General features: G+C 48.0%; 1 protein-coding gene across 2 annotated transcripts in view; it reads right to left on the bottom strand.

Annotated features, from left to right (window-relative positions):
• MDN1 (midasin AAA ATPase 1) overlaps window positions 1-24,778 on the bottom strand; it is a 765,271-nt gene that overhangs the window by 611,803 nt on the left and 128,690 nt on the right. For both annotated transcript variants that reach the window (XM_029595415.1, XM_029595414.1), the window contains exons 14-18: window positions 22,425-22,573; window positions 11,860-11,920; window positions 4,736-4,947; window positions 1,622-1,725; window positions 1,068-1,212 (exon numbers count right to left, since the gene is read on the bottom strand). In XM_029595415.1, the coding sequence (XP_029451275.1) occupies window positions 1,068-1,212; window positions 1,622-1,725; window positions 4,736-4,947; window positions 11,860-11,920; window positions 22,425-22,573 (671 nt within the window). The remainder of the gene's footprint in view (window positions 1-1,067; window positions 1,213-1,621; window positions 1,726-4,735; window positions 4,948-11,859; window positions 11,921-22,424; window positions 22,574-24,778) is intronic.

Genomic DNA, 24,778 nt, shown 5'->3' with positions numbered 1-24,778 from the left:
GCACCAGCTGGAACGCAGCATGGTCGGCAGCCCTTAAGTCACGCGGCCTGTACCGGCACCCCCCTTAGCCACAAGACGCCTTGGGGAAGAGCCTCTATCTGGTTCGCAACTGCCCCAGAGAGGGGGAAATGTGGTCGGGTCGCTGTGATTGGATGTCCAACGCTGAACGGTTCCTTTTTTTTTTTTTTTTTTAAATCAAAGAAACTTTAAGCGGCGCAGCATACTTCCCTGAGAGAGGCAAGGATGGCCCTGTCAATAATACTGAAGAAGGAGGGAGCCAGACCACTGGCTGTCACCGCCAGCACCGAGACCCAAGCAAATTTGGGGTTCCCAACACCTGCTCGTTATTGCCTGTTACCAGGAGGGATGGTCCCACTAGGACCTGCCACTTCCTGGGAGGCACTGCTTCCAGAACACACCAACAGGAGAAAAAATTTTTTTCCTTCTTTCTTCCTTTTTTTGATCAGGTACAGAACAGCAGGTTTTGCACCACTTCTATCTGCTGGAGACAGAGAAATACTGAGGAGATGCAGGTGGCACACCAGGTTAAGAGGCGGTGCCTTCAAAACTCTGTCTCCATCTGCTGGAAAGGAGGCAAAAGCCAGGAATCTGGACTGATATGAGTATGTACAGAGAACTTCATTTAACTAACGGATGTTTAAAAAAAACTTCTAACCGTTCCAACTGTGGAAAGCAGCTACCCTGTGTGTGATATCTGGTATCTCTAAATTTATGATGTGGCTAAGACCAAGAGACTTTTCTAAGTTAGGAAACAAACACGTATAGTGTCTGACAGAAAACTGCGAGCATCATTATAAATTAAACACTTTCGGAACAGTCATCCTTCTCATCCTAAGTTTTTCTGGATTTTAGAATCTTGTTAGTCTGAACAAATGTAGATTCCCTGGGACTGAAGGAGCCATTGGATCTTATCTAGATTTCTTTCTGTAGCTTCTTGTACAGATACTGGCACTTGTGTTGCTAAACGTGTACACTGTAGGTAGATTTTACAGATATTCTTTGGAAAAAGAAAACAGCTTCCAGAATGCATAGTTATATTCTTGTACCTGTGTCTCCCCTGTCCAGTAGTACCAGTGACCCGCTACAGCCTTCCAGTAAGCCACTCAGGCATTCCAGAGTCTCTGCTGCAGCCAGGTTAATTTCATCCAACAAGATCCATTCTCCTTTCTTCACAGCTTGCGTCAGAGTGCCCTACCAGGAACACACACATTATTCAGTCTCAGAAGCCACAAACTGTACAGGAGGAATAATCAAATACCTACTCCAGCTGTATTCCCAGACATGTAATATCCCAGGGACTTAACTGGAAATACACCCAAACTTTTGTATATGCCATGTTCATTGTTTTGTTATTTTCAATCTGTTAAAAATCAGCAAATAGTAATTTTGCATTAAAAATTACAGAAAGATCATAAAATAAATGTAGAGGTTGTGTCAGCTTCTGTTCACTTAAAGTTAACAGACAGGCTCCGTGCCCCTCCCATAGTCCATAGCTTTTGCTTGCTGATCACTACCAGCATTTTCTCCCTACACGCACACAGCCATTTTGTTCTTTGGGAAATTTCTGAATCCCCCTCAAGAAAGCGGATGAAATCTTTACCTCTACAAATGCAAACACCAAGGCATTTTCTGTCATTTTCATCTGTTGCTGGGCCTGCTTCAGTCGAAGATCAAATCTCTCCCACTTCTCTTTTAGAAGTGGCCCTGAGAAAGAGAGAGAGAAAGAGAGAAAGTTTAAATTCACTAGTATGAACTGTCCATTTCCATGGTAAGGGCTCGATAAAAATCAAATTTATTGTTACAAAAAGTTAACTGACAAATAGACTGGGCAGAAGGAGGCTTTCAAGTAAGACAAATGTTCCTTTAGAAATGCCAAACATATGGACTACAGCTACACCATGCAGTTGAGGGCTTGGACAGCAGAATTATTATGACCAGTTTCAACTTGCTGTCTCATCCAACTTCCTTGCAAGAGGATCAAGTAACAGCCACCTCCTGTCACCATGAGAGAGTAATGCAGTGCCGTCTGAAACTGCATCTTAAGCTTTTCTGACCCTGCTTAACAGGCATCACTCTGCTCCTAGAGTGCACATACTTTCTGCCTGGGCCAGCATCAGAAGCCCAACACATTCAGAATCTCAACTACTGAGCCAGCAGGTAAACCTACAGCAAAATATTCTAGAGCTAAAGGGGAACATAAGAACATAAGAACAATTCCAACAGGACAAAGCAGCTAAGATAGACCGACATCAGAAAAATGGACAGTGTCATGTATGGCTATTAGTAATTGCAAAGTTTCTCATCTCTGCCATGTATGTGGCCAGCTTGACAGATTTATGGCCCCTGCCAGCCAGGAAGGTGCTCTGTGAGAGCAGAAGGAAAGTAAGGATAATTGGTGATGTATAAATATGTGCAGACAAAACACTAGGGGTCTCTTTATGACTCTGGAGCCAAACTCCACTTATCAGTTCACTATCAGATGTGAACTGGCAGTTTACATGCTGGCCCCTAGCTGAACCTGGAGAAAGAAAAAAATAAAGAGCGTGAAAACACAGCCTATCAAAACCTTAACTGCATGCTCACCTGACTATGCACGAAGCTACTGAATTATGTGGTGTAGGTGAGCCTTTAAAGGAAGCAGTGAGCAAGCACCTGGGGGGGGGGGGGGGGGTGTCTGTCACTGCCCATCAAGATAAAAAAAAAAAGTATTCCTTACCTGCTAATTTTCGTTCCTGTAGTACCAAGGATCAGTCCAGACAGTGGGTTATATCTCCCCCTTCCAGCAGATGGAGTCAGATAGAATTTTGAAGGATGCTTCCTTATAAGGTAGTGCACCCTCTACTAATCCTCAGTATGGAGTATATCAAAGCAAAGAGGAAAACCAGGATGGATCAAGAACAATAGAATTAAGTAACAAATAACAGTGTGCAATGGGCACAACACAGTGTCAAACAACAAGCTTCCAGAATGAACCATTAACCAGCCAAAGGAAAAAAGGCGCTGAAGAACAATTTGAGCAGAGAGGCAATCCCAAACACAATAAACAGTCAGGGAGGGCATCTGGACTGATCCTTGGTACTACAGGAACGAAAATTAGCAGGTAAGGAATAATTTTCTTTTCCCTGTAAGTAGCAGGATCAGTCCAGACAGTGGGATATACCAAAGCTTCCCCACGTAGGATGGGCCCCAGAAAGCCCTGCTCGAATAACCCTAGAGCCAAAGAAGCCAAAAGTAGGCGACTGTATGTGTAGACGATAATGATGAGCAAAGGTATGTAATGATTTCCTGTCCCTGTCCGAGCTTCAGGCCCTGTCAGACAGGGAGCCCTTCTTGCGGATTTCTGAGGCGGGAGTCTCCCTGAGAACCGTTCCCTCTTTTCTCCCGAAAGTGGTGTCATCGTTTCATGTGAACCAGTCTGTGGAACTTCCTTCCTTTGCGGGGGTGGATTCTTCTTCTCCAGAGGCAAAGGAGTTGCAGAAGTTGAACGTGAAGAGGGCTCTGTTACGCTATTTAGAGGTAACGAACTGTTTTCGGCTTTCGGACCACCTCTTCGTACTTTGGAGTGGGCCCAATAAAAGGGCAGAAGGCATCTAAGTCAACAATTGCCCGATGGTTGAAGGAGGCAATTTTTTCTGCTTACCTGGTTCAGGGTCGTCCGCTTCCTTCTGGCCTTAAGGCACATTAGGCCTTAAGGCACATAAGGCTCGCAGTCGACCTCTTGGGCGGAGTGCCAGCAGGCGGCCACCTGGCAGTCTCCGCTTACTTTTGCAAGACATTATCGGCTTGATGTCCGGGCTCCAGAGCCCGGTTCCTTTGAGGCCAGTGTGCTCCGAGCGGGACTCTCTCAGTCCCACCCTGGTTGAGATAGCTTTGGTACATCCCAGCTGTCCTGGACTGACCCGGGTACGTACAGGGAAAGGAAAATTGGTTCTTACCTGCTAATTTTCGTTCCTGTAGTACCACGTATCAGTCCAGACGACCCGCCCAGGAAGACGATGGAGAGCCTGCTCGGCTGGTGGCTGATCATTCTCTATGCAAGTTTTATTCTCTGCATTTCGTTATTTGTTACATGCAGTTTAGTGTGTTCATATCCTCTGCTCTGCGAGGGAGGTGGTTTTATGGTTGATGGTTATGGTTTTTTGTATCTGGTTTTTCTGCTTGGGTACTGAATCATACTGGCAGACACTAGGTGGCACCTCAGGGATATAGGACAGAGTCCGCAAAGTCTTCTTCTGTCTCCATCTGCTGGTGGGGAGGCAAAACCCAGCTGTCCTGGACTGATCCGTGGTACTACAGGAACGAAAATTAGCAGGTAAGAACCAATTTTCCTTTATGGCAGCCAGAGAGACATTAGCATAGGGGACATCTCGAAGCCCAGCATGTTGGAGGAGAAAAACATGTCCATTCTTATGAGTGAAAGGGACTGGAGGAGATGACCACATGGCAGCGTAGATGAATTTATCCTGTTTGCCCATGGATTAACCAGCTGTGCATCCAGAACCAATTCACTGCTCTGTTAAATGATGTTGCTTTCCATACTTTAAACAAGTTCCAGCTCCTTGGCCTAGGCTTTCCTTACAGTATCCTTACAGTAAGGTAGTACCCTCTGACCTTTTCTCTTCAGCGAGTCATATACTACCATTGTTTCTAAAGGCTGTGCATGGACCATTCTGCAGGCCACAAGTCTGGTGAACGAACACATGCCATCCCTTACCTGTGTGGCTCGCTTTACTCTCCTTGCCCACGGCTGACTTGAGTACATGCTGCATGAGTTTGAGGAGATCGTGCCAGCGCTTCTGCCGGTAGCACGTCTGAATGTGCCCCAGGAATGTGGCGTTCTGCTTTCGGGAGAAGGTTTGCATGAACAGTTCCTCGAAACCTTCCCGCAGGGGCAGCCAAATCAGTCTGTGATCTACAGGCTTATACCTGCAACAGGACAAAAACAAAACCAAAGACAAGATTTGTTACCACCAGACAAATCAATCTCCCACTAATACTAATCACTTGATGGTATCATGTCTATGTTGAGCAGATTTCTGTATTTCTTTTAAACAAATTTTTGTAGCACTGAGACAGGAAAAACTTTCATGGAAGCACTTTGCACATTTTTATAACTAATATTGTGAACAGGTACACAAAGCCACTGCTGGGGTGCAAACGTAGGCACCATAGTTAGTAACCATAAAAGAGCACTTTCAAAGAGGAACAGGGATATTGTTATGTAACTGCCTATTAGTTTGTTTCAGAACACAGAACCTCTGAACAGCAACCTAAAGAAACAAAAAAACAGAATTAATGATTTCTATCCTGCCTATACTTAAACAAAAATAGATCTCAAAATAGTGCACATCAGATAAACTAGTGGAGTGTTAAACAGAAAAGACCACAAACTAAGTGAACCTGTGGGACTGCCACAGGATGCTGCAAAACCAAAATAGCTAGGGTCACAAAGGGATTATTAAATCAGTAACTGTCAATTCTGATCCACCGGCATCCACGAAATAAGCCACTCTCCTGCTCCAACAGACCTGCTTTCCAGGATATCCCTAATTAATATTCCTGGATATATTTATATATATTTATGATCTGTGTACTGTAATTAAAAGGAAAATTAGTTTCTTACCTGATAATTTTCGTTCCTGTAGTACCAAGGATCAGTCCAGGACACCTGGGTTGTGACTCTGCACCAGTAGATGGAGACAGACTAAAACTTGTGGGCGGAGCCATATATGCCCCTGTGCCAGTCACAGCCCCTCAGTCATACGTAATGTCAAAGTAGCAATGCAACCAATCAACCAAAAAGTAGCAATGCAACCAATCAACAAAACTGGCTAGAAAATTCACTACTAACCCAAAACTTAGCAGCAAACTCCTAACCGGACTCCCCAACCGGGAGCGCTAAACAAGCGATCAGCAGGACTAAGAACAATTATGAGCGGACTCTCCGTTACTGTGGCGAAGCTCTGCGGGCGGGATCCTGGACTGATCCTTGGTACTACAGGAACGAAAATTATCAGGTAAGAAACTAATTTTCCTTTCCCTGTACGTACCAGGATCAGTCCAGGACACCTGGGATGTACCAGAGCAAAAGTTACCTAGGGTGGGAAGCAGAGAGGCCCGCTCGGAGTACCCTCTCTCCAAATCCCCCGGAATCGGGAGCCCGGACATCCTACCAATAAAGCCTGATAAAGGTATGCATCGACTTCCAGGCAGCCGCCCTGCCAATCTCTTGAGGCGATACCTCGACTTCCAGGTAGCCGCCCTGCCAATCTCTTGAGGCGATACCTGAGAAGCTTCCGCCCAGGATGCGGCCTGGAGCCAATGGCCTCCTTAAGCCAACGCACGAACGTCGGGCAGGACGCAGCAAACAGATGGTCGGTTACCCGGAACGGATTAGTAACCTCGAAATGAAGAAGAGACCTCCGCACGTCCAGCTTCCGACTGGGGATCAGAGGACTCCCCGACCCGAAAACGCCGTTAACTCCACTGACTGATTCACGTGAAAAGACGACCCCACCTTAGGAAGGAAGAAAGGGATCGTCCGCCAGGACACTCCGGGATCGGAAATCCGCAAGAACGGTTCCCTACAGGACAGCGCCCGCAACTCCGCCCATCTTCAAAGGAAGGGCCTTCGGAGTTGCACGCTTCAATGGCGCCAACGGAGCCGAGCCTAGGGCGGAAGAACCCAGTGGAGGTTCCAAGACGGACAAGGTGGACGCAATGGAGGACGGAGACGTTGAGCCCCCCGAAGAAAACGGGAGATATCCGGAGGAAGAGCCAAGGAGGCTCCCCGGACCTTACCCCGCAAACATGCATGCGCCGCCACCTGGACCCGTAGCGAACTGCACGTCAAGCCTTTGACCAGAACGGCTTGAAGAAACGTTAGAATCTCTGCGACTGAAGCGGAAAATGAATCCATCACTCGCTGCACGCACCAATCCTCAAAAACCGCCCAGACCCAGACAGAAGCCAGAGACGTAGACCGCGTCCTGTACCACAGCAACGTGGCTATCACTGCATCTGAGTAACCTTTTCTCCTCGGGTGACTCCTCTCAAAACCCATGCCGCGAGACAGACGTGATCCGCAACCTCCAGGCAGCCCGGGTCCTGATGTAGGAGCACCGCGAACCCATGGAGACGAATAGGAGACGTCACCGACAACTGGATGAAACCTGCGAACCACGGACGACGTGGCCACTCCGGTGCCCCCATGAGCACATGGAACAGGTGCAACCTATGCGCCGCAGAATCTTGCCGACCATCAACCACGGGGAAAACCTGTACAGGGGCAAAATCCGTCGGCCAAGGAAGGACCAGCGCGTCGACGCCTTCTGCTCCCCGTTCTCGACGCAGACTGTAGAAACGCGGAGCCTTCGCGTTGTTCCATGTGGCCATCAGATCCATGTGGGGCAGCCCCCCACGGAAAAACATCGTCCGCCAACTCCCATTCCCCGGGGTCTAGATGGTGGCGGCTGAGGAAGTCCGGTTGGACATTGTCGACCCCGGCAATGTGGGAAGCGGCGATGGAGCCAAGATGGCGCTCTGCCCAGCTCATCAGCAGGTGCGCCTCCTCCGCCACTAATGGACTCCTTGTCCCCCTTGGCGATTGATGTACGATACCACTGTTGCATTGTCCGACAACACGCGGACCGCCTTCCCCCGGACCACGGGGGGGGGGGGGGGGACACACCACAGGGAGGGAGGCCTGCCGGGCCAGGCATAACGCTCTGGTTTCCAGACGGTTGATGGACCACTGCGACTGGCCGGAGGACCACCGGCCCTGCACTGACTTGCTTAGGCAGACCGCTGCCCAACCGGAGAGGCTGGTATCAGTCGTCACCACTGTCCAGTTGGGAACCAGCCGGGATATACCGCAAGTGATATGGTCCAAATCGAGCCACCAGTGAAGACTGGCCCTCGTCTGGGCCGTGAGCAGAAGAGGTAGGTGAAACCGTCTGGGCGTAGATGAGCAAAAGCCCAAGGAACCAACGCCAGGGTGGACGCCATAGACCCCAGAACTGTCAGATAATCGCAACCAGCGGCAGCTGAAGACTCCATAATCAACGCACTTTAGGCTGAAGCTTGCGTGCACGATGCCTGCGCGGTCCAGCCTTCAAGATGGAAACGATTCGGCCAGTGATTGCCGCGGTGCGTCCAGGCGAAAACCTGGCCTCCTTGGATCTCACAGAGGCGTACCTCCATGTCGGCATCCCACCGTTTTTCCAGCGGCTCCTCAGATTGTGCATCTTAGGCAGGCACTACCAATTCCGGGTTCTCCCCTTCGGACTCGCCACGGCTCCTTGCACGTGTACGAAGGTAATGGTAGTCGTAGCGGACACAACTTCGACTGGAAGGGTTTCTGGTACACCCCTACTTGGATGATTGGCTGATTCGGGCCAAGTCCGAGGGTCGTTGCCATTTGTTTACCCCTTTGAGAACCAAAATGGCCGGGACGTGCCGTCCTTCCTCGGGACGATGAAGTAAATGGAACAACGACCTGTGCCTCGCTGATTGGGAGGTACGGGGAGGACTGCTCCTAAGGCCTCTAGGCGCTGGAGGGTGCGGTGCACCGCCCCCGTTTTCCTTGGATCTGTGCAGAGCGACATCAGGAAATTATCCGGTGGAGTTCGTGCAAAACGTAACTCGGAACTGTGCTGTAATAAGTTGAGGACCCACAGGTCGGACGTTATTTTGGCCCAGTCCATGAAAGCAAAGTCAACCTCGCCCCTACGTTTGGTACGAAGGGCTATGGCTGCCTTAAGGAATGGCCCAGAAGTATCTCATTGCGAGGCCTTGGGCCCCGTGCCGGACGGGGTTCCTCCCTGTCTGCCGTAACGCTTCCCCCGGAAGGACTGCGGCCACGAGGAGGCCAGTGAAGACGTCGAGCGATAAGAAGGCCCAGAGGACCTCTGGGGACGAGATCTCTTGCTACCGTGGAAACGGGACGTAGCAGAATAGGAGGACCAAGTTCTGGACCTGTCTTCTGGGAGCTTGAAAACCCCGGTTCTCACCCAGGGAAAACCTCCAGCATCCAACTCTACCGAACAGCAGCTTTCCCCTGAAGGGCCGTGCCCCAAGGAGAGCCTTGGAGGATCCATCCGCTGCCCAGTTGCGAAGCCAAAGCAATGGGTGAGCAGAAAGCAGCGACCATGGAATTAGCCGAAGTACGCAGTAGATCATAGAAATCATCCGCACTATAAGCGATGGCAGCCTCCAGACGATCCGCCGGCGTGGCCTCTTGAGCCGAAAGACCTGCAGTCGCCTGTAGAATTTGGGCCCGGCGCAAACTAGCCCGCCTGGCGTAGTTACTACAGAGGGCAGCTCGGACCCCTTCACGCTGAAACCTCGAAGATTGACCTCTTTGTTACTGCCAACACCGCCGAATCTACCTTCGGAAGTCGGAAGCCATAGAAGCTCCAGTACGTCCTCTGGCAGCGGATAAAGCTTGTCCATTGACTTGGTCCCCTACAGACCCAGCTCTGGAATATCCCATTCCTGAAACAATATGTCTGACGCCGAGAAACGGCATGTGAAGGCCACCGCTGGACCAGTGAGCCCCAGCAGGACTGGGTCCATGTTCGCTCCAGGGCGCGAACCTGTCGGTGGGGCTTCTACCCCTAGGTCGTTGAGGATAGCCGGGATAAGCGGGGACAGTTCATCTCTGCGTAAAAACCGAACCACCTTAGTGTCATCCCCATCACTGGTTTGTGATGGTTTGCCCGGACCAGTCAGGGCAGAACTGTCCCCGGACGCTCCATCGGCCCCCCTCAGGGGCTCTCCGGGCGGATCCACCTAATCCTGTGAGGTGGACTCAGACTCCGTATCCTGTGGGACCCTTCTCGGTGGTCGCATTCCCGTTGCTGGAGCCGGGGAGAAATCTGGGCCCTCCCGGGATTTCTTCTTCCATGGGCAGTCCCCCTTAGGGTGGCCGTGCCTCTCCTTGCGCCTGCGGCCCTTATACTTGAGTACCGTGTGCAGTAGGAGCGCGAAAGCGGCCGAAAAACGAGGACCCGGATTTCTTCTGCCGTGGGCCATCCCCCTTAGAGTGGCCATGCTTCTCCTTGCGCCTGCGGGCCTTGTCCTTGAGTACCTTGCGCAATAGGAGCGCGAAAGCGGCCAAAAACTAGGACCCCGAAACAGAGGAGGACCATCCTCGCTAGCCTCATCTGGGGACTCAGCCCCCCCCCCCCCCCCCGGAGGACCCCCCCTCGAAGGCCTATGCTGAGGAGACAACGCGGGAGGCATGCCGGGATTCCCTGCCGGATCGCGTACAATTTCGCGGGCTGACCCCAAGATGGCCGCCGCTCCCGCGCTGAGCGGGAAGGGGTCAGCCGGCATGACAGAAGCGGCCAAATCGCGTGATGGCGACGGTGCCGACCAGGATCGGCCCCCCCTGTCTGTCCCGGACGGTCCCTCCCATCTGGAACGCAGGCAGAGCGAATCCCCCCTCATGAAAACCGCGCACGCGCCGAGCCGCAAGCGCGGCAAATTGATCCCCTCGGCATCCGCGCGGTCGTGGCGGAACGGGCGGCGAACTAACAAATTTGAAATTAAATAATTAATTCCTACCGCCGAAAACACTCCCCGCCCCTCGCCGAGCAAACTCCCCCCCCCCCCCCCCCCCCCCCCCCCCCCGGCGAAGAAACGGAGAGCCGCACAAGAAAAAAATAAAAGCACAATTTTTTTATTTTTTTTTGGTACTCAAACCTGCCGCTGTCCGGAGTCCTGATTCTCCTGCTTCTGTTGGGGGTGAGTGAACCGGGCTCCCCGGTGTCACCCCCTATGCTGCTGCCTGTGGTAGGCCGGGTCCTCGACCCTCAGCAGCGGCCTCAACCAGGGGGGGATGGTCCCCTCAGAACCTTCCCACCCCCCTGGGAGGCAGGACGGACAGCTTCCTCTTGTGTCTTCTCACCTTTAAATTTCCTTTTTCTTTTTTTTTTTAAAAATAAACCAAACCAATAAACCGAAACCAATAAAACCACAATGACCCTGACTAACTATCAGTCCTCAGGCCACTCAGAGGCTGTGACTAGACCTGCACCACCTACTGGAGACAGAGTAAGACTGAGGGGCTGTGACTGGCACAGGGACATATATGGCTCTGCCCACAAGTTTTAGTTTGTCTCCATCTACTGGTGCGGAGTCACAACCCAGGTGTCCTGGACTGATCCTGGTACCTACAGGGAAATGTGTATTATAGTTATCCTATGAAACCATACCAGGTAGAGTGCCTTGCTGCATCCCCCACCCCCAGAACCCAGAAGTGAGAAACATTAGATTAGAAACATTCCTGAAAACACTTCGATAGCTTATGATTAAACTAACAGGCCTCAAGTTCCCTATGCCGTAAGTGCTGGAAAATTGAAGGGTATGACCAGGACCCATTACCGGGCTAAACCGTGCCCTGGGGAGGAAAGCTTAGCGCTTACTTCTGCTGTTGCAAGGTGCCCATTTTACCCAGCCCTGGATATGACAATGGATGGAGTATCATCACAACCAATAAGAGAAAAGTGCAAAACCTTATCACAAATATCAAAACATTTTAAGAAATGTGTCCATACAAGTTAAAAATCACACATATACTCATTCACACCTTAAAACATCACAGAATACACACAAATGCCAGTATATAAGACTCTGTTGAGCCTATAGTTATATAGAGAAAATAGTTCAGATTACCCCGAGTGTGTACCTTGAATGGATGGAGTATGCCATACATGCCCTGGTCCTCAAACTTCCTCATCACTGCAAGAGACAAACTGCTGGGCTAAACAGACAACCCTTCCCTACCCCCAGGTGATAAACAGCAAAGCATTAAAGAGACTGCACAGAACTCACCCTCCAAGCAGATCTGAAGTGTCACTTTGTTGATTCATATTCACAACCCTCAAACGGTGACCTTATAATTGGGAAGAAAAGAAAGTTGTTTTTTTAAGGTGTCTTACCAAAGCAATAGTCATTTTGGACCAAACTAAATTTTAATCAAGCATTATTTTTTCTTTAACTCAACCTGCCTGCTATTGGGCTTGAGAAAAGCAATAAGATTATTACACAGCTGCCAATCTTAACTCAAGTAAAACATTATTTGTGGGCCCTAACTCCAGTTGGCAGTCTTATTTTTGTGGGCCCCTACTTTCTATAACAGGCCGCTACATTACCTGTCATTGGACGCGCGTTTTCCCTTGCCCCTTATTCAGTAAGGGGCGGAAAACGCGCGTCCAACCTGTGGCACTAATAGCGCCCTCAACATGCAAATGCATCTCGATGGCCCTATTAGGTATGCCTGCACTATTAAGTAAAATGTGCAGCCAAGCCGCACATTTTGCTTTCAAAAATTTCTTCGGGCCCCGGGAAAGTGCACAGAAAAGCAGTAAAAACTGCTTTTCTGTGCACCCTCCGACTTAATATCATGGCGACATTAATATCATGGCGATATTAAGTCAGAGGTCCCGAAGGGTAAAAAAGTAAAAAGAAAAAAGAAAAAAAAATTTGAAGTCGGCCAGTGGGTTGAAAACCGGACGCTCAATTTTGCCAGCATCCGGTTTCTGAGCCCGTAGCTGTTAGCGGGCTCGAGAACAGACACCGGCAAAATTGAGTGTCGGCTGTCAAACCTGCTGACAGCCGCCACTCCGGGCTAAAAAGAGGCGCTAGGGACTTTACTGAATCAGCCTGTAAGTGCAGCCTGCATTCTTTAAATCACAAACCTTTCAACCTACATGTAATACTCCATGGAGAATGCAGAAACATGTAGAAAGAAAAATGCCAGGTGCTCACCTATTAACCCCTTTTACTCTCATTTCCTCCGTCTCCCATGTCCATCATCCCATCTAACCGAATGTCTACCCCATTCCCTTGACTCACTCCTCTCCCCCACCCCCACCATACCTAGTGTAGTTCCCTCAACCCCCTATCATTTCTCCCCTCCCCCCACCATGGTGTTGCCTCCTCTGCAATGGGAATCATAAAAAAAAACAGTGGATCTTGAGACAATAGAGCCCCACGTTTTCAACTGCAGAGGGAAACCAGCTAAAGAGGTGGCTGGACAAGTAAGAAGCACTGCTAGTCAACTTCTGATGGGCTCCAAGGATTTAGGAATAGAAAAGGGGACACTGCACCATCTGCAGCAGTGCTGACCTGCCCTAAATTTTCTCTAGAGTGCCAACACAGCCCCACCCCTTCTCACAGATGGCTGGATTAGAGAACAGGAATCGAGGGAAAGCCCATCTTTGCCACAAGCAGCAGCAGTACTGAACCACCACTTGCTTCCTCTGCTAGCAGCTCAGCGGTGTTTCTGCCTGCGACGGCATATCTGCACTTCTACCATGGCATACTATGTTGCAGCACACCTTTTGATAATTGCTGCTCTACATAACCAGAACTGTTTCCAATGGACATAAGTCCATGAACTGAAAACCACTATTACCACTGGTACTATGGGTGCTTAAGAATGGCTAGGCTTGTAAAATAACCAAGAGGTAATGAACACTACTAAAAAGGCAGGGGCATAATGAGAGCATAGCAGAATAAGTGTGGAAAAGTTGGTCCACCATTATCAGTTATCGATAAGTCAGAAGACTTATTAAAAGGAGAAATTTAGTCTCTCTTGATGATTTCCTTTCCTTGAATCCTGCTACACCAGTGCAGATGTGGGTTTTCTTCCCTGACTAGTTGAGTGAGAGGACATACTTTTTGCTGTGACATCACTGGCAGTTACCATGGTGCAGCTCCAGCTGTCAAAGCCATGGACGAGAAAACTGATTCAAACTCAAACATAATGTACATAAATTTGAAACACTTAAAGGAACTTCCAAAAGAAATGATCCTTCTAAACTATTCCAGGATTAATGGAGGGAAAACAAAAACGAAAGAGGATTCAAAAAGTAAACATTTGCCACAATCTGTAAACCAAGATACACCACTTCAGTCCAGGTCCTTCCCAGGAAGTTGGACCTGTGCAATATTTGGTGTAGCAGAATTCAAGGAAAGGAAGTCATCAAGTAAGATTACATTTCTCTTGCTTATCCTGCTACACCAGTCCAGATGTGTGGGAAGTACCAAAACCCAATTAATCTGGGGAGGAGGAAATTAGGGCTACCCTAAAACACCAGCTCCAAAGGCTGCACTCTTTTGTATGAAAATCCACATGAAATATTTAGTGAAAAAACAATGCAAGACCTTAAAATATCCTCCAGGGTAAGAACAGAAGCTCCATCCAAGAAGAAAATTTGAGCTTTTCCCAAGTGTGACTGAAGGACCTCCAGAGACTGTCAACCTTTCAATAAATAAGCTGAACCAATTACCTTTTTTTTTTTTTTTTTTTTTTTTTTTAAACTTTCTAGTTAAAGATGCTTTAGAAGCTGTGTCACCCTTACAAAGCCCTGTAATTAAAACAATGTCAGATTTAAAAAAAAAAAAAATTTAGAGACTAATAATACTTAACACCACGACAGACATCCAGTTATCGAAGTGACCTCTTTACCATGACACTCCCCTTTTGTGAACATCAGTAAAGTATCAGATTTAAACAGAACACAGAAACCAATTTAAGTAAAAAGGACTAGTCTACAAGAGTGAAAAAAAATGAGAAGACCAGAAAAGATTTCTGCAAGTCAAGACTTGTAATTCAGAAATACCTCTAGCTCATGGGTCGGGAACCTTTTTGGCTGAGAGAGCCATGAACGCCACATATTTTAAAATATAATTCCGTGAGAGCCATACTAACTACAACCCCCCCACCCCCCCAAGACCTACCAAAAGTCCCTGGTGGTCCAGCAGGGGCCCAGGGCTCGCAGACAAATCTTTAATAAAAAAGTTAAAATCTAACAAAACCCCCCACGACCTCCAAAATTAAATTTACAACCCCCACCCTCCTGCCCCCCCCCCCCCCAAAGACCTGCCAAAAGTCCCTGGTGGTCCAGCGGGGGTCCAGGAGCGGTCCGGGAGCAATCTCCTGGACTTGGGCTGTCAGTAATCAAAATGGCGTCGATGGCCCTTTGCCCTTACTATGTCACAGGGGCTGCCGCCATTGGTCGACCCCAGTGACATAGTGAGGGCAAAGGGCCGTCAGCGCCATTTTGACTACTGGCAGCCGACAGCCCAAGTCCAGGAGATCGCTCCTGGACCCCCGCTGGACCACCAGGGACTTTTGTCAGGTCTTGGGGGGGAGAGGGGGTTCAGGAGTTGTAGTAAATTAATTTTGGAGGTCTTGGGGGGCGTCAGGAGGGTGGGAGGTTTTGTTAGATTTTTACTTCTTTATTAAAGATTTGTCTGCGAGCCAGATGCAGGCATCAAAAGAGCCACATCTGGCTCATGAGCCATAGGTTCCTGATCCCCTGCTCTAGCTGAACAAATGGTCATCAGGAAAATCATTTTCAGCGATAAATCCTACAGACAACTGTTAAGAGACGCATACGGTCAGCCAAATTAGGGGCGCTCTAAGGAGGCAAGGATCTAAAATGAGGTCAAAGTTGTTATGCTCCTTGGAGGAAAGAAAATTCTAGGTGAAAAAAATGACAAAACCCTCTGAACTGTACTTCTATAACAGGAGATAGTGGCAATTTGAAATTTGGGATCAAAACTGATACAACCCTCTCAAAGAAAGCCAAGATATTAGAAATATCTGATCAACTCAGCAACATAGACCACTCCCTGCAGCATGCTTGTCAATCATGGCATGCCGTGCTGCGTGCCCGCCCGAAAACGGAGCCGGTTTACGGCGAAACTGTGAGCTTTTATTTTAATGCCCGAATCGGGCTAACCGCCGAGGAAGAGGTTTCTCCACCGCTGGAAGCCAGAGTGGGCTAAAGCGCGTGCTGCTAATGTGGCATTTCAGATCTTGCCTTCTCCTCCTCCCGAAGCTTCCACCATCAGGTGCCGACATGGCGTTTGAAGCCTCCTCCACCCGCTACTGCTGGAAGCCAGATAGGGTGCAAGCACTTCTTGGTCAACGCAGCAGTCTTTCAAAAAAAACAAACTGAAGTTCAAATAAACAGGATGTGAAAAAGGACACAGGCCATTCTCCAGTGGATTTAAAGATACCACAAGTTCAAGGCATGGACCCTTTCTTGGGAATCCCACAGCAGTGACCTGTACAACTCTTTGGTAATGGGTCCACAGAGTGCGCTTAGTAAAAAAATTAAAGGCTATTCTTCCAAAACAAAAACAGAAGTTTGCTGAATGCTGTATCGGATTCATGGAATTCAGATGCTGAATAGTCTACCCTCTGGACAGCCATATCCCATCTCAGATCAAGAAGGTGATGCTGGGCCCAAACAACCAAGGAAGAAAAGAGGAAGATACAGTATAACAGTGAGATACTAGAGGAAGCTATTGTAGTAGTTATGAATGGAAAAATGAGCATTTCAAAAGCACAGGTAATTAGTCTTTATTCTAGGATGTGTTTGATCAGTAAGGTAACTTACCGATCAAACGTTAGATCTATAGTGAAACATCTGTTGACCTGCAAATCTCAATTTTTTGTTTTCTTATTTTCCTCCTCTAAACCTTAGGTGCGTCTTATGCTCAGGTGCATCTTATAGTGCGAAAAATACGGTATGTAATAACATAAGAAGTTGCCACACTGGATCAGACCAAGGGTCCATCAAGCCCAGCATCCTGTTTCCAACAGTGGCCAATTTAGGCTACCAGTACCTGGCACGTACCCAAAAACTAAATATATCCCATGCTACTGATGCCAGTAATAGCAGTGGCTATTTTCTAAGTCAACAATTAATAGCTGGTAATAGATTTCTCCCCTCCAAGAACTTACCCAAGCCTTTTTTAAACCCAGCTACACTAACTGCACTAACTATATTCCCTGGCAACAAATTCCAGAGTTTAATCGTGCATCGAGTGAAATAATTTTCTCCGATTAGTTTTAAATGTGCTGCATACTAACTTCATGGAGTGCCCCATAGTCCTTTTATTATCCATTCCTTTTGTAAGAAAGCTGCCATCACTATCAACTTGAAAAGGTTCTCAAAGCCGTAGTAAGACCATAATAGGAAAATGGAGGAACTTATGATTTTCCCAGATGGGATTATGCAAGTAAACCTCAAAGATTCCAAGAAGAGAAACTCATCCTGCCATACAGTCACCAATAGGGTTTCCATACTGAAATGAGAAATGAAAAAGCTTCTGTTTACACCCTTTCAAGTCAAGGATGAGTTTTTAAAAGAACTGTCCTTATTTATGACCACAAAATAAATGGAATACAGACCATCCCCTTGTGGTTCACATGGAACTGGAACTGTTTTCAAGTGCAGAAGCTACTTGAGAATAGCAAACCAGAAACCCTCCTGATGGGTGAAACACATGGAGAGACCAAAGATGTCAGGAACTGAACTGGCAAGGACTAAAATGCAACCATGAAGATACATGGGACCACTCCTGGTACAAGTACTAAAGGCGAATGCCTATAGGGTCCCCCAAGAAGAGGGAACCACTGACTTATTGGGCAGAACAGCGGAACACAGTGGAATAAGATGATTCACCTCTTGACCTCAGTCACTCAGACAATTTTTTTCTGAAATTGAATGACTGGGAAGTCAGTTTCCCTGAGATTTTGTTTCTCCTTGGTCCTTTAAAAGGTTAAGTCCTTGTCAAATAAAAAAAAAAAAAAAAAAAAAAAAAAAAAAGATTCTCCACTTGAAAATTAGCTTGCTTAGTCAGGCTTTTGTAGGAAGCATCCACCGCCTGGTGCCATAGCCATAAAGGCCTTCATGCTGCAACCCACAAAGCTACATAATTAGAAGAGATCCCAATACCTATCATATAAGTCCTCCTCCAGGAAAGCAACTCTGGACTCCAATTGAAGCACCTCCTACCCTTCAGGGAGATGCTGTACCATGTGCAAGCACAAAAACTACACAGACAACACAGATAGTGATCCAAAGCAGTAAAGACACCGATGAAAAGGCATGTTTCAATAGAACATCTTCTAACCTGGCGACCTTTGAAGGCTGTACCACCATTACCGGAATAGTAGTTTTTCCTGAACCCACCAAAATCCATGGTAACCCCTTCACAGCATGTAAAAAAAGGGGGGGTGGGCATTCTGTTGCATCTGCTGGCAAGGAGTACTGCTTGGTGAAGCCCTGACACCTTTGTACTATTCTCAGAAGATTCCTACTCCATTAGGAGCATACCCTGCACTCTTTAACAGACAGACCAAAATGTGGAGATTACTTACCTGATAATCTCGTTTTCCTTAGTGTAGACAGATGGACTCAGAACAAGTGGGTATAGTGTGCTCGTGCTAGCAGTTGGAGACGGATCTGACTTCAGCACGGGTACATATACCCCCACAGGAAGTGAAGCAATTCAGTAATCTTCCTTGCAAAAGCTGTTATGGATATACCGTGTTTCCCCGAAAATAAGACAGTGTCTTATATTAATTTTTGCTACCAAAGATGCACTAGGCCTTATATTCAGAGGATGTCTTATTTTTCCATGAAGAAGAATTCACATATATTGTTGAACAAAAAAATGAACATTTATCATATTCTGAATAGTTGTCTGGTTATGCTGGTTTGTGATGACAACTAACTGTGAATCCTGCAGGGTAAAAAAATCACAGCTACATGCTCTGGTATTCTGTGCGACGGGCATGCTCCCAAATAAAAACTTTGCTAGGTCTTACTTTCGGGGAAGGTCTTATATTTAGCAATTCAGCAAAACCTCTACTAGGTCTTATTTTTGGGGGGGGGGTGTCTTATTTTCGGGGAAACAGGGTATATGTGTACTGACGATCAATGAAAAGTGAAACAGGATTCCCCTGACCGATTGATAGTAGCTGGAGACCGCCAGCATTCCCAACCGAAAGGCGTCGACACCTGGCAGGGTGGACGCACTCATGTAAGAAGTGATACGGCTTACCTTGAATCAGTGAAACCCATGTATACTGGCAGCTGGGCGGGATGCTGAGTCCATCTGTCTACACTAAGGAAAACGAGATCATCAGGTAAGTAATCTCCACATTTCCTGTTGTGTAGCCAGATGGACTCAGAACAAGTGGGATGTACAAAAGCTTTACTCCCGGACTGGGCGGGAGGCTGCCTGAGGACCGCGTAAGACCGCCCTCGCAAATGCTGTGTCCTCCCTGGCCTGGACATCCAGACGGTAGAACCTGGAGAAGGTATGGAGGGAGGACCACGTCGCTGCTTTACATATTTCTGCAGGCGACAGCATCCTAGATTCAGCCCAAGATGCTGCTTGGGTTCTGGTAGAATGAGCCTTGACTTGAAGAGGTTGTGACTTCCCGGCCTCTGCGTAGGCCGCTCTGATAACTTCTTTAATCCAGCGGGCGATGGTGGGCCGAGAGGCTGCTTCTCCTTGTTTCTTCCCGCTGTGAAGGACAAACAGATGGTCCCGTCTTTCGTACTTCTTCTGTCATTTCCAGATATCTGGGCAGCAATCTGCCGATGTCGAGATGGCGTAGTAAACGCCCTTCTTCTGATTTCTTCAAACCCGCCGTGGTTGGCAAGGATATGGTTTGAGGTGAAATTGTGAGACTACCTTCGGCAAGGATGGAACCGTGCGAAGATGGATAGCCTCTGGAGTGATCCTAAGGAAGGGATCACGGCAGGACAGCGCTTGTAGCTCTGAGATACGACGTGCTGAACACACTGCCAGCAGGAACACCATCTTCAAAGTTAGCGAACGGAGAGACAGGCCCCGAAGGGGTCTGAAGGTGGATCCCGTGAGGAAATCCAAAACTATGTTGAGGTTCCACAGAGACACTGGCCACCTCAGTGGCGGACGAATATGCTTGACTCCTTTCAGGAAGCGAGAAACATCTGGGTGAGTGGCAATGGTCTTGCTGTCCCTCCTGGGACCGTAGCAAGACAGCGCAGCCACCTGAACCTTGATGGAGCTGAGGGAGAGACCCTTCTGAGGTCCATCTTGCAGGAAATCCAACACGATAGGGATTGTGGTCGCATGTGGATTGGTGCCATGAGTGTCGCACCAGGCTTCAAATACTCTCCAGATCCTTATGTAGGTAAGAGATGTGGAAAACTTGCGAGCTCGGAGGAGTGTATCTATCACCGGCTCCGAGTAGCCTCTTTTCTTCAGTCTAGCCCTCTAAATGGCCAGACCGTAAGAGAGAATTGAGCTGGATCCTCGTGGAGGATGGGACCTTGATATAGCAGGTCCCTGAGAGGAGGCAGGGGAAGGGGCTCCCCTGCCAGCAGTCTTCTCATGTCCGCGTACCAGGGTCTTCTTGGCCAGTCTGGTGCCACTAGAAGAACTAGGCCCCGGTGCTTCTGAATCTTGTGGATAAGGGTGCCCAGCAGGGGCCACGGAGGAAAGGCGTATAGCAGGGCCCCTGGAGGCATTGGCTGAACCAGGGCGTCGATCCCGTGAGAGAACGGATCTCGCTTGCGGCTGAAGTATCTGGGTACTTGAGCATTGGACCTGTCCGCTAATAAGTCCATGTCCGGAATCCCCCAGTGATCCACAACCATCTGGAAGGCTGTGGGCGACAGCTGCCATTCCCCCGGATTTAGGCTCTCTCTGCTGAGGAAGTCTGCCGCGGTGTTGTCCCTTCCGGCAATGTGGACAGCGGAGATGTCCTGAAGATTCGCCTCTGCACACGCCATCAGCGGGGCTATCTCTAGGGACACCTGTCTGCTTCTGGTTCTGCCCTGACGGTTGATGTATGCCATCGTGGTGGCGTTGTCGGACATCACTCTGACTGCCCTGTTCCGCAGTCAGTGAGCAAATCGCAGGCAGGCTAACCGGACTGCCCGTGCCTCGAGGCGGTTGATGTTCCACCCCGACTCTTCTCTGTTCCACCGCCCTTGTGCGGTGAGTTCTTCGCAGTGTGCTCCCCATCCGCTCAGGCTGGCATCTGTGGTGAGCAGAATCCACGTGGGGGGAGGACATCTTCGATCCCCTGCTCGTGTGGTTGGACTGCAACCACCATCATAGCTGGGTCCATACTCTGGCTGGTAGAGGGAGATGCATGGAGTAATTCCGGAAGCGGGGGCTCCAGCGAGAGAGCAGGGAGTTCAGCAAGTAGAAAGTAGATTGGAAACACGCTCAGCGAGCGTGCAGGCTCTCCAAACTGCTTTGGAGACGGAAATTACTGAATTGCTTCACTTCCTGTGGGGGTATATGTACCCGTGCTGACGTCAGATCCGTCTCCAACTGCTAGCACGAGCACACTATACCCACTTGTTCTGAGTCCATCTGGCTACACGACAGGAAAACAGCATTATTCACATTCACTTGTTCCTCCTCTAAGAACCGAGAACTCTACAGTCACATTTTACTTCAGAACAGAAAATATGTGAGTACTTTCCCCACAGAATCCCCTGCTTAAAACACCATCCAGTGGCTGAAGTGACCAGGCCAACATCCTCCCCCCCCCTTCACCAGGCTTTTATAAACACAGAAGACCCATTGTAAAATACCAAAGAAACAAATTCTTGGGAGAAAATCTTAGAAAGGGTAGGGGCAAGGAGAATACCACAGCCCCCTCCCCCAAAACATGCAAGGCCATGGCTTGGGAGGAGAAACAGGTGGTAGTTACCCTCAGGATACATCTAAAATGGGAGTCATTCCTGCCAAAATGGCCACCTTTTAGGAGGAAATTAAAAAAAAAAAAGACAGACTCCAGTGCCCGACACAGCTGCTGCCATGCCTGGATATAAGGGAATGACTGCAAGAACTGCCGAACTCAGGGCCTTTTACAGGCTCCTCTGAAGAATCACCGCTACAGCCAAAATGCAATGCCAGCCTGGCTCCATTACAACGTGGTCAGAAGCTGCACAGAAATACGGCAAACCTAAAGACCAGGAAAGCCCCGATTCTAAACCGGCTCCAAGATATCCTTCCTCCTTATCCACTGGATATGTACCATTCTCAAGTTGCTTGCTTCAGCTGAAGCAGCTGATTTCTCACCTCTCTACTTTTTTCCCCAAAAGCTTTAATTGCCAGAGGGAAAGTCTTTGAGGGGGTGGGAAGGGAAAGGACTTCAAAAAGAAGCTCCTCCTGAGCCAAAAATAAGCTCTCAACCTCTACCGAATCCCTCGGGGGCTAAAAGCCTTTCACATGGCTTGCTTAACTGGGAAGCATCAGAAGCCTGGCCCACAGTTCGCTGTCAAAAAACAAAGGGCTGACAAATGCAGAATGGAATAAAAATTCTCCACTAGAACAGGCAAAGACCAAAGCCTGGGAGTCAAGATCCTGCTCAGCCCACTCTATCCTGCCATCTGCTGCAGATAGAATACTGGCTTTTTGCTGGCGTCGCATCATGGTGACCTCAGTGATGTCATAGAAAAGGGGCTATCTTCTGTCTCCATCTGCTACTGGGGAAGGGAGTGGGGGGGGGAACAAGTCTAGACTGATGTAGCAGCATTAGAAACATTTAAATATAAAAGGTGCATGCTTATCTCTACCTGTAACTTTTGCAAGGTACTGGACAGTAGATGTCTTGCCAGTTCCCGTTTCTCCCACCAGCAGCACCGGTTCTCCTCTATTTATGCACAATGCCAGCTGCTCAAGCAACAAAGAGGATGGACGGGTTGCGGCGAAGGTCTGCTTTTCTCTGCCAAAAAAAAAAAGAGTCATGTTCAACTTTTAATATGAAGAGCAGGCTGCTAAAACACAAAGCATTTCTTCCATCCAATTAACTTTTTTTTTTCTTTCCCAGATGTCTGATGTGGAAAGTCACAAACTGTCTAGTAGAGCTGTAGCATAAGCATTGGAGTGGACACTCACATTACCAGTGAGGTACAGGACAAAAAAACATTTATTTTTTTTTTTAAGATTTAGCTCATGCCTTTTCATTGGTAGCTCAAGGCAAGTTACATTCAGGTACAGTAAGTATTTCCTCGTCTCTGGAGGGCTTATCTACATTTGCACTCGAGGCAAAGGAAGGTGAAATAACTTGCCCAATGTCATAAGGAGCAAGGGATTTGAACCCTAGTTTCCCTGGTTCACAGCAGTGGCTCTAATCATTAGGCTATTCAATTTGAAAAAAAAAAATGTGTTTTAATTCTTTAAGCCCTGCCCCTGAGGTAAAAGGTGAAATTACTTATCTGAATTTCCTTTACTTTAGGCACAAGTGCAGGAAATTGCTCCCGGACCCCCGCTGGACCACCAGGGACTTTTGGCAGGCCCTTGGGGGGGGGGGGGGGAGGTTGTAGTTAGTTTAGGTTTTTCTTTATATTCGCTCCATAAGACGCACAGACATTTTCCCCCCACTTTTGGGGAAAAGGGTGCGTCTTATGGAGCGTAAAATACGGTAATTGTCGACAACTAAACACAAACTGCAAGAACCAACATTTCCTGAACCCCCAAATTTATTTTTTTGCACTACTTCCAGACCAAAAGTACTGCGCTCAAGAAATCTATTAACAGCAGAAAAAAAAAAATCTGTCACTTACCCACATTTTCATTGATCTAGAGCCTTTATGGTTTTCAAATATTTGCTGTCCCAAAAAACAAACAAAAGAAACAATAAGAGCTGTAGCCCCAGGGGGAGTGTGGACTGGCCTGCCTATCCTAAAGGAAAGGAAATCAGGTAAGAAATAATTTCACCTTCCATTTCGTTTAGGCAGGCCAGGCCACACAAGTGAGATGTACCAAAGCTGCTACTCGGACAAAAGCTGCTGTTCAACAGGACTACTTTTGCAAGAGAGACATTCTCCTATGCTCGAATTTGCAAACGACAATGCTTGGAGAAAGTATGTAAGGAACACCATGACACAGCTCTCCAAATCTTCAACGGAGATGTCAACAGTAATTCTGCCCAGGACACGCTCTAGCTGAATGTGCCCTAATTTGCTTGGGCAAAGGCTTCTCCCTCCACCACATAGGCTGCTGTTCTCTTTAATTGAACATGCAACTCTGGCCGGAGAAGCCACTTCCCCTTTAACCCCACTATACAAGGCAAACAAATGATCTGTTGTCCGGAAGGGGTTAATGACCTTAGGAGGCATCTGTTAGGATATCTTAACATCCAAGGGTTACAAAAACATGATACGCCTGCTCATTCCGTGACCCGTCCAGAGACAGTAAGGAAATGGACTGGTTTAGATGAAAGTCTGTAATCATCTACAGCAAAAAGGCACAGTCCTAATTCGAACTGTATCCCTGGTAATTATCAAAAAAATGCTCCCATCACAAAAGAGCTTGCAACTCCAAAATTCTTCTGGCTGAACATATCGTGACCAGAAAAGCTTTTTTCATAGTTTGCAATCATAAGGAAAGCTGTCTAAGGGGGAAAAAAGGTGGGACCTATCAAAAGGATAACACCAGATTCAAATTCTAGAGTGGTACTGGAAAACCTAACAGACTGAATATATGTTTAGCTGGTAAGAGAGGTTTACCCCAAATATGCCCTCTATAACAGGTCAAAGTAGCTACCTGCACTTTGAGTATATTAAGAGTCAAACCTTTAATCAAAACTCCTGTAAAAAAAAAAAAAAAAAAAAAGTCCAAGCTTAAAGGCACCCCTGCCTTAAGGGGATGAGACAAGCTCTCCTTGCACCAGTTCTCAAAAATTCTCCAGACACTGACATAAGCAAAGAGAAAATTTTCAAGCCCATAATAGGGTGTTCATTATCGCCAAAGAATAACCATGTCTCAAACAGACGAGCCCTCTCAAGGGCCAAACCACAAGACAAAACTGATCCAGATTTTCATGAAGTATTGGTCCCTGATGCAGGTTGCCTTTCTGCATCAGCAATCACAAAGATCTGTCAACTATCAGACATTGGAGATCTGTAAACCACGGCCTACATGGCCA

This window comes from Rhinatrema bivittatum, chromosome 3 (genome assembly GCF_901001135.1).
Source record: "Rhinatrema bivittatum chromosome 3, aRhiBiv1.1, whole genome shotgun sequence".
Classification (NCBI taxonomy): Eukaryota; Metazoa; Chordata; class Amphibia; order Gymnophiona; family Rhinatrematidae; genus Rhinatrema; species Rhinatrema bivittatum.
The sequence above is the reverse complement of the archived record's forward strand: the minus strand, read 5'-3'. Positions and strand labels throughout refer to the sequence as shown.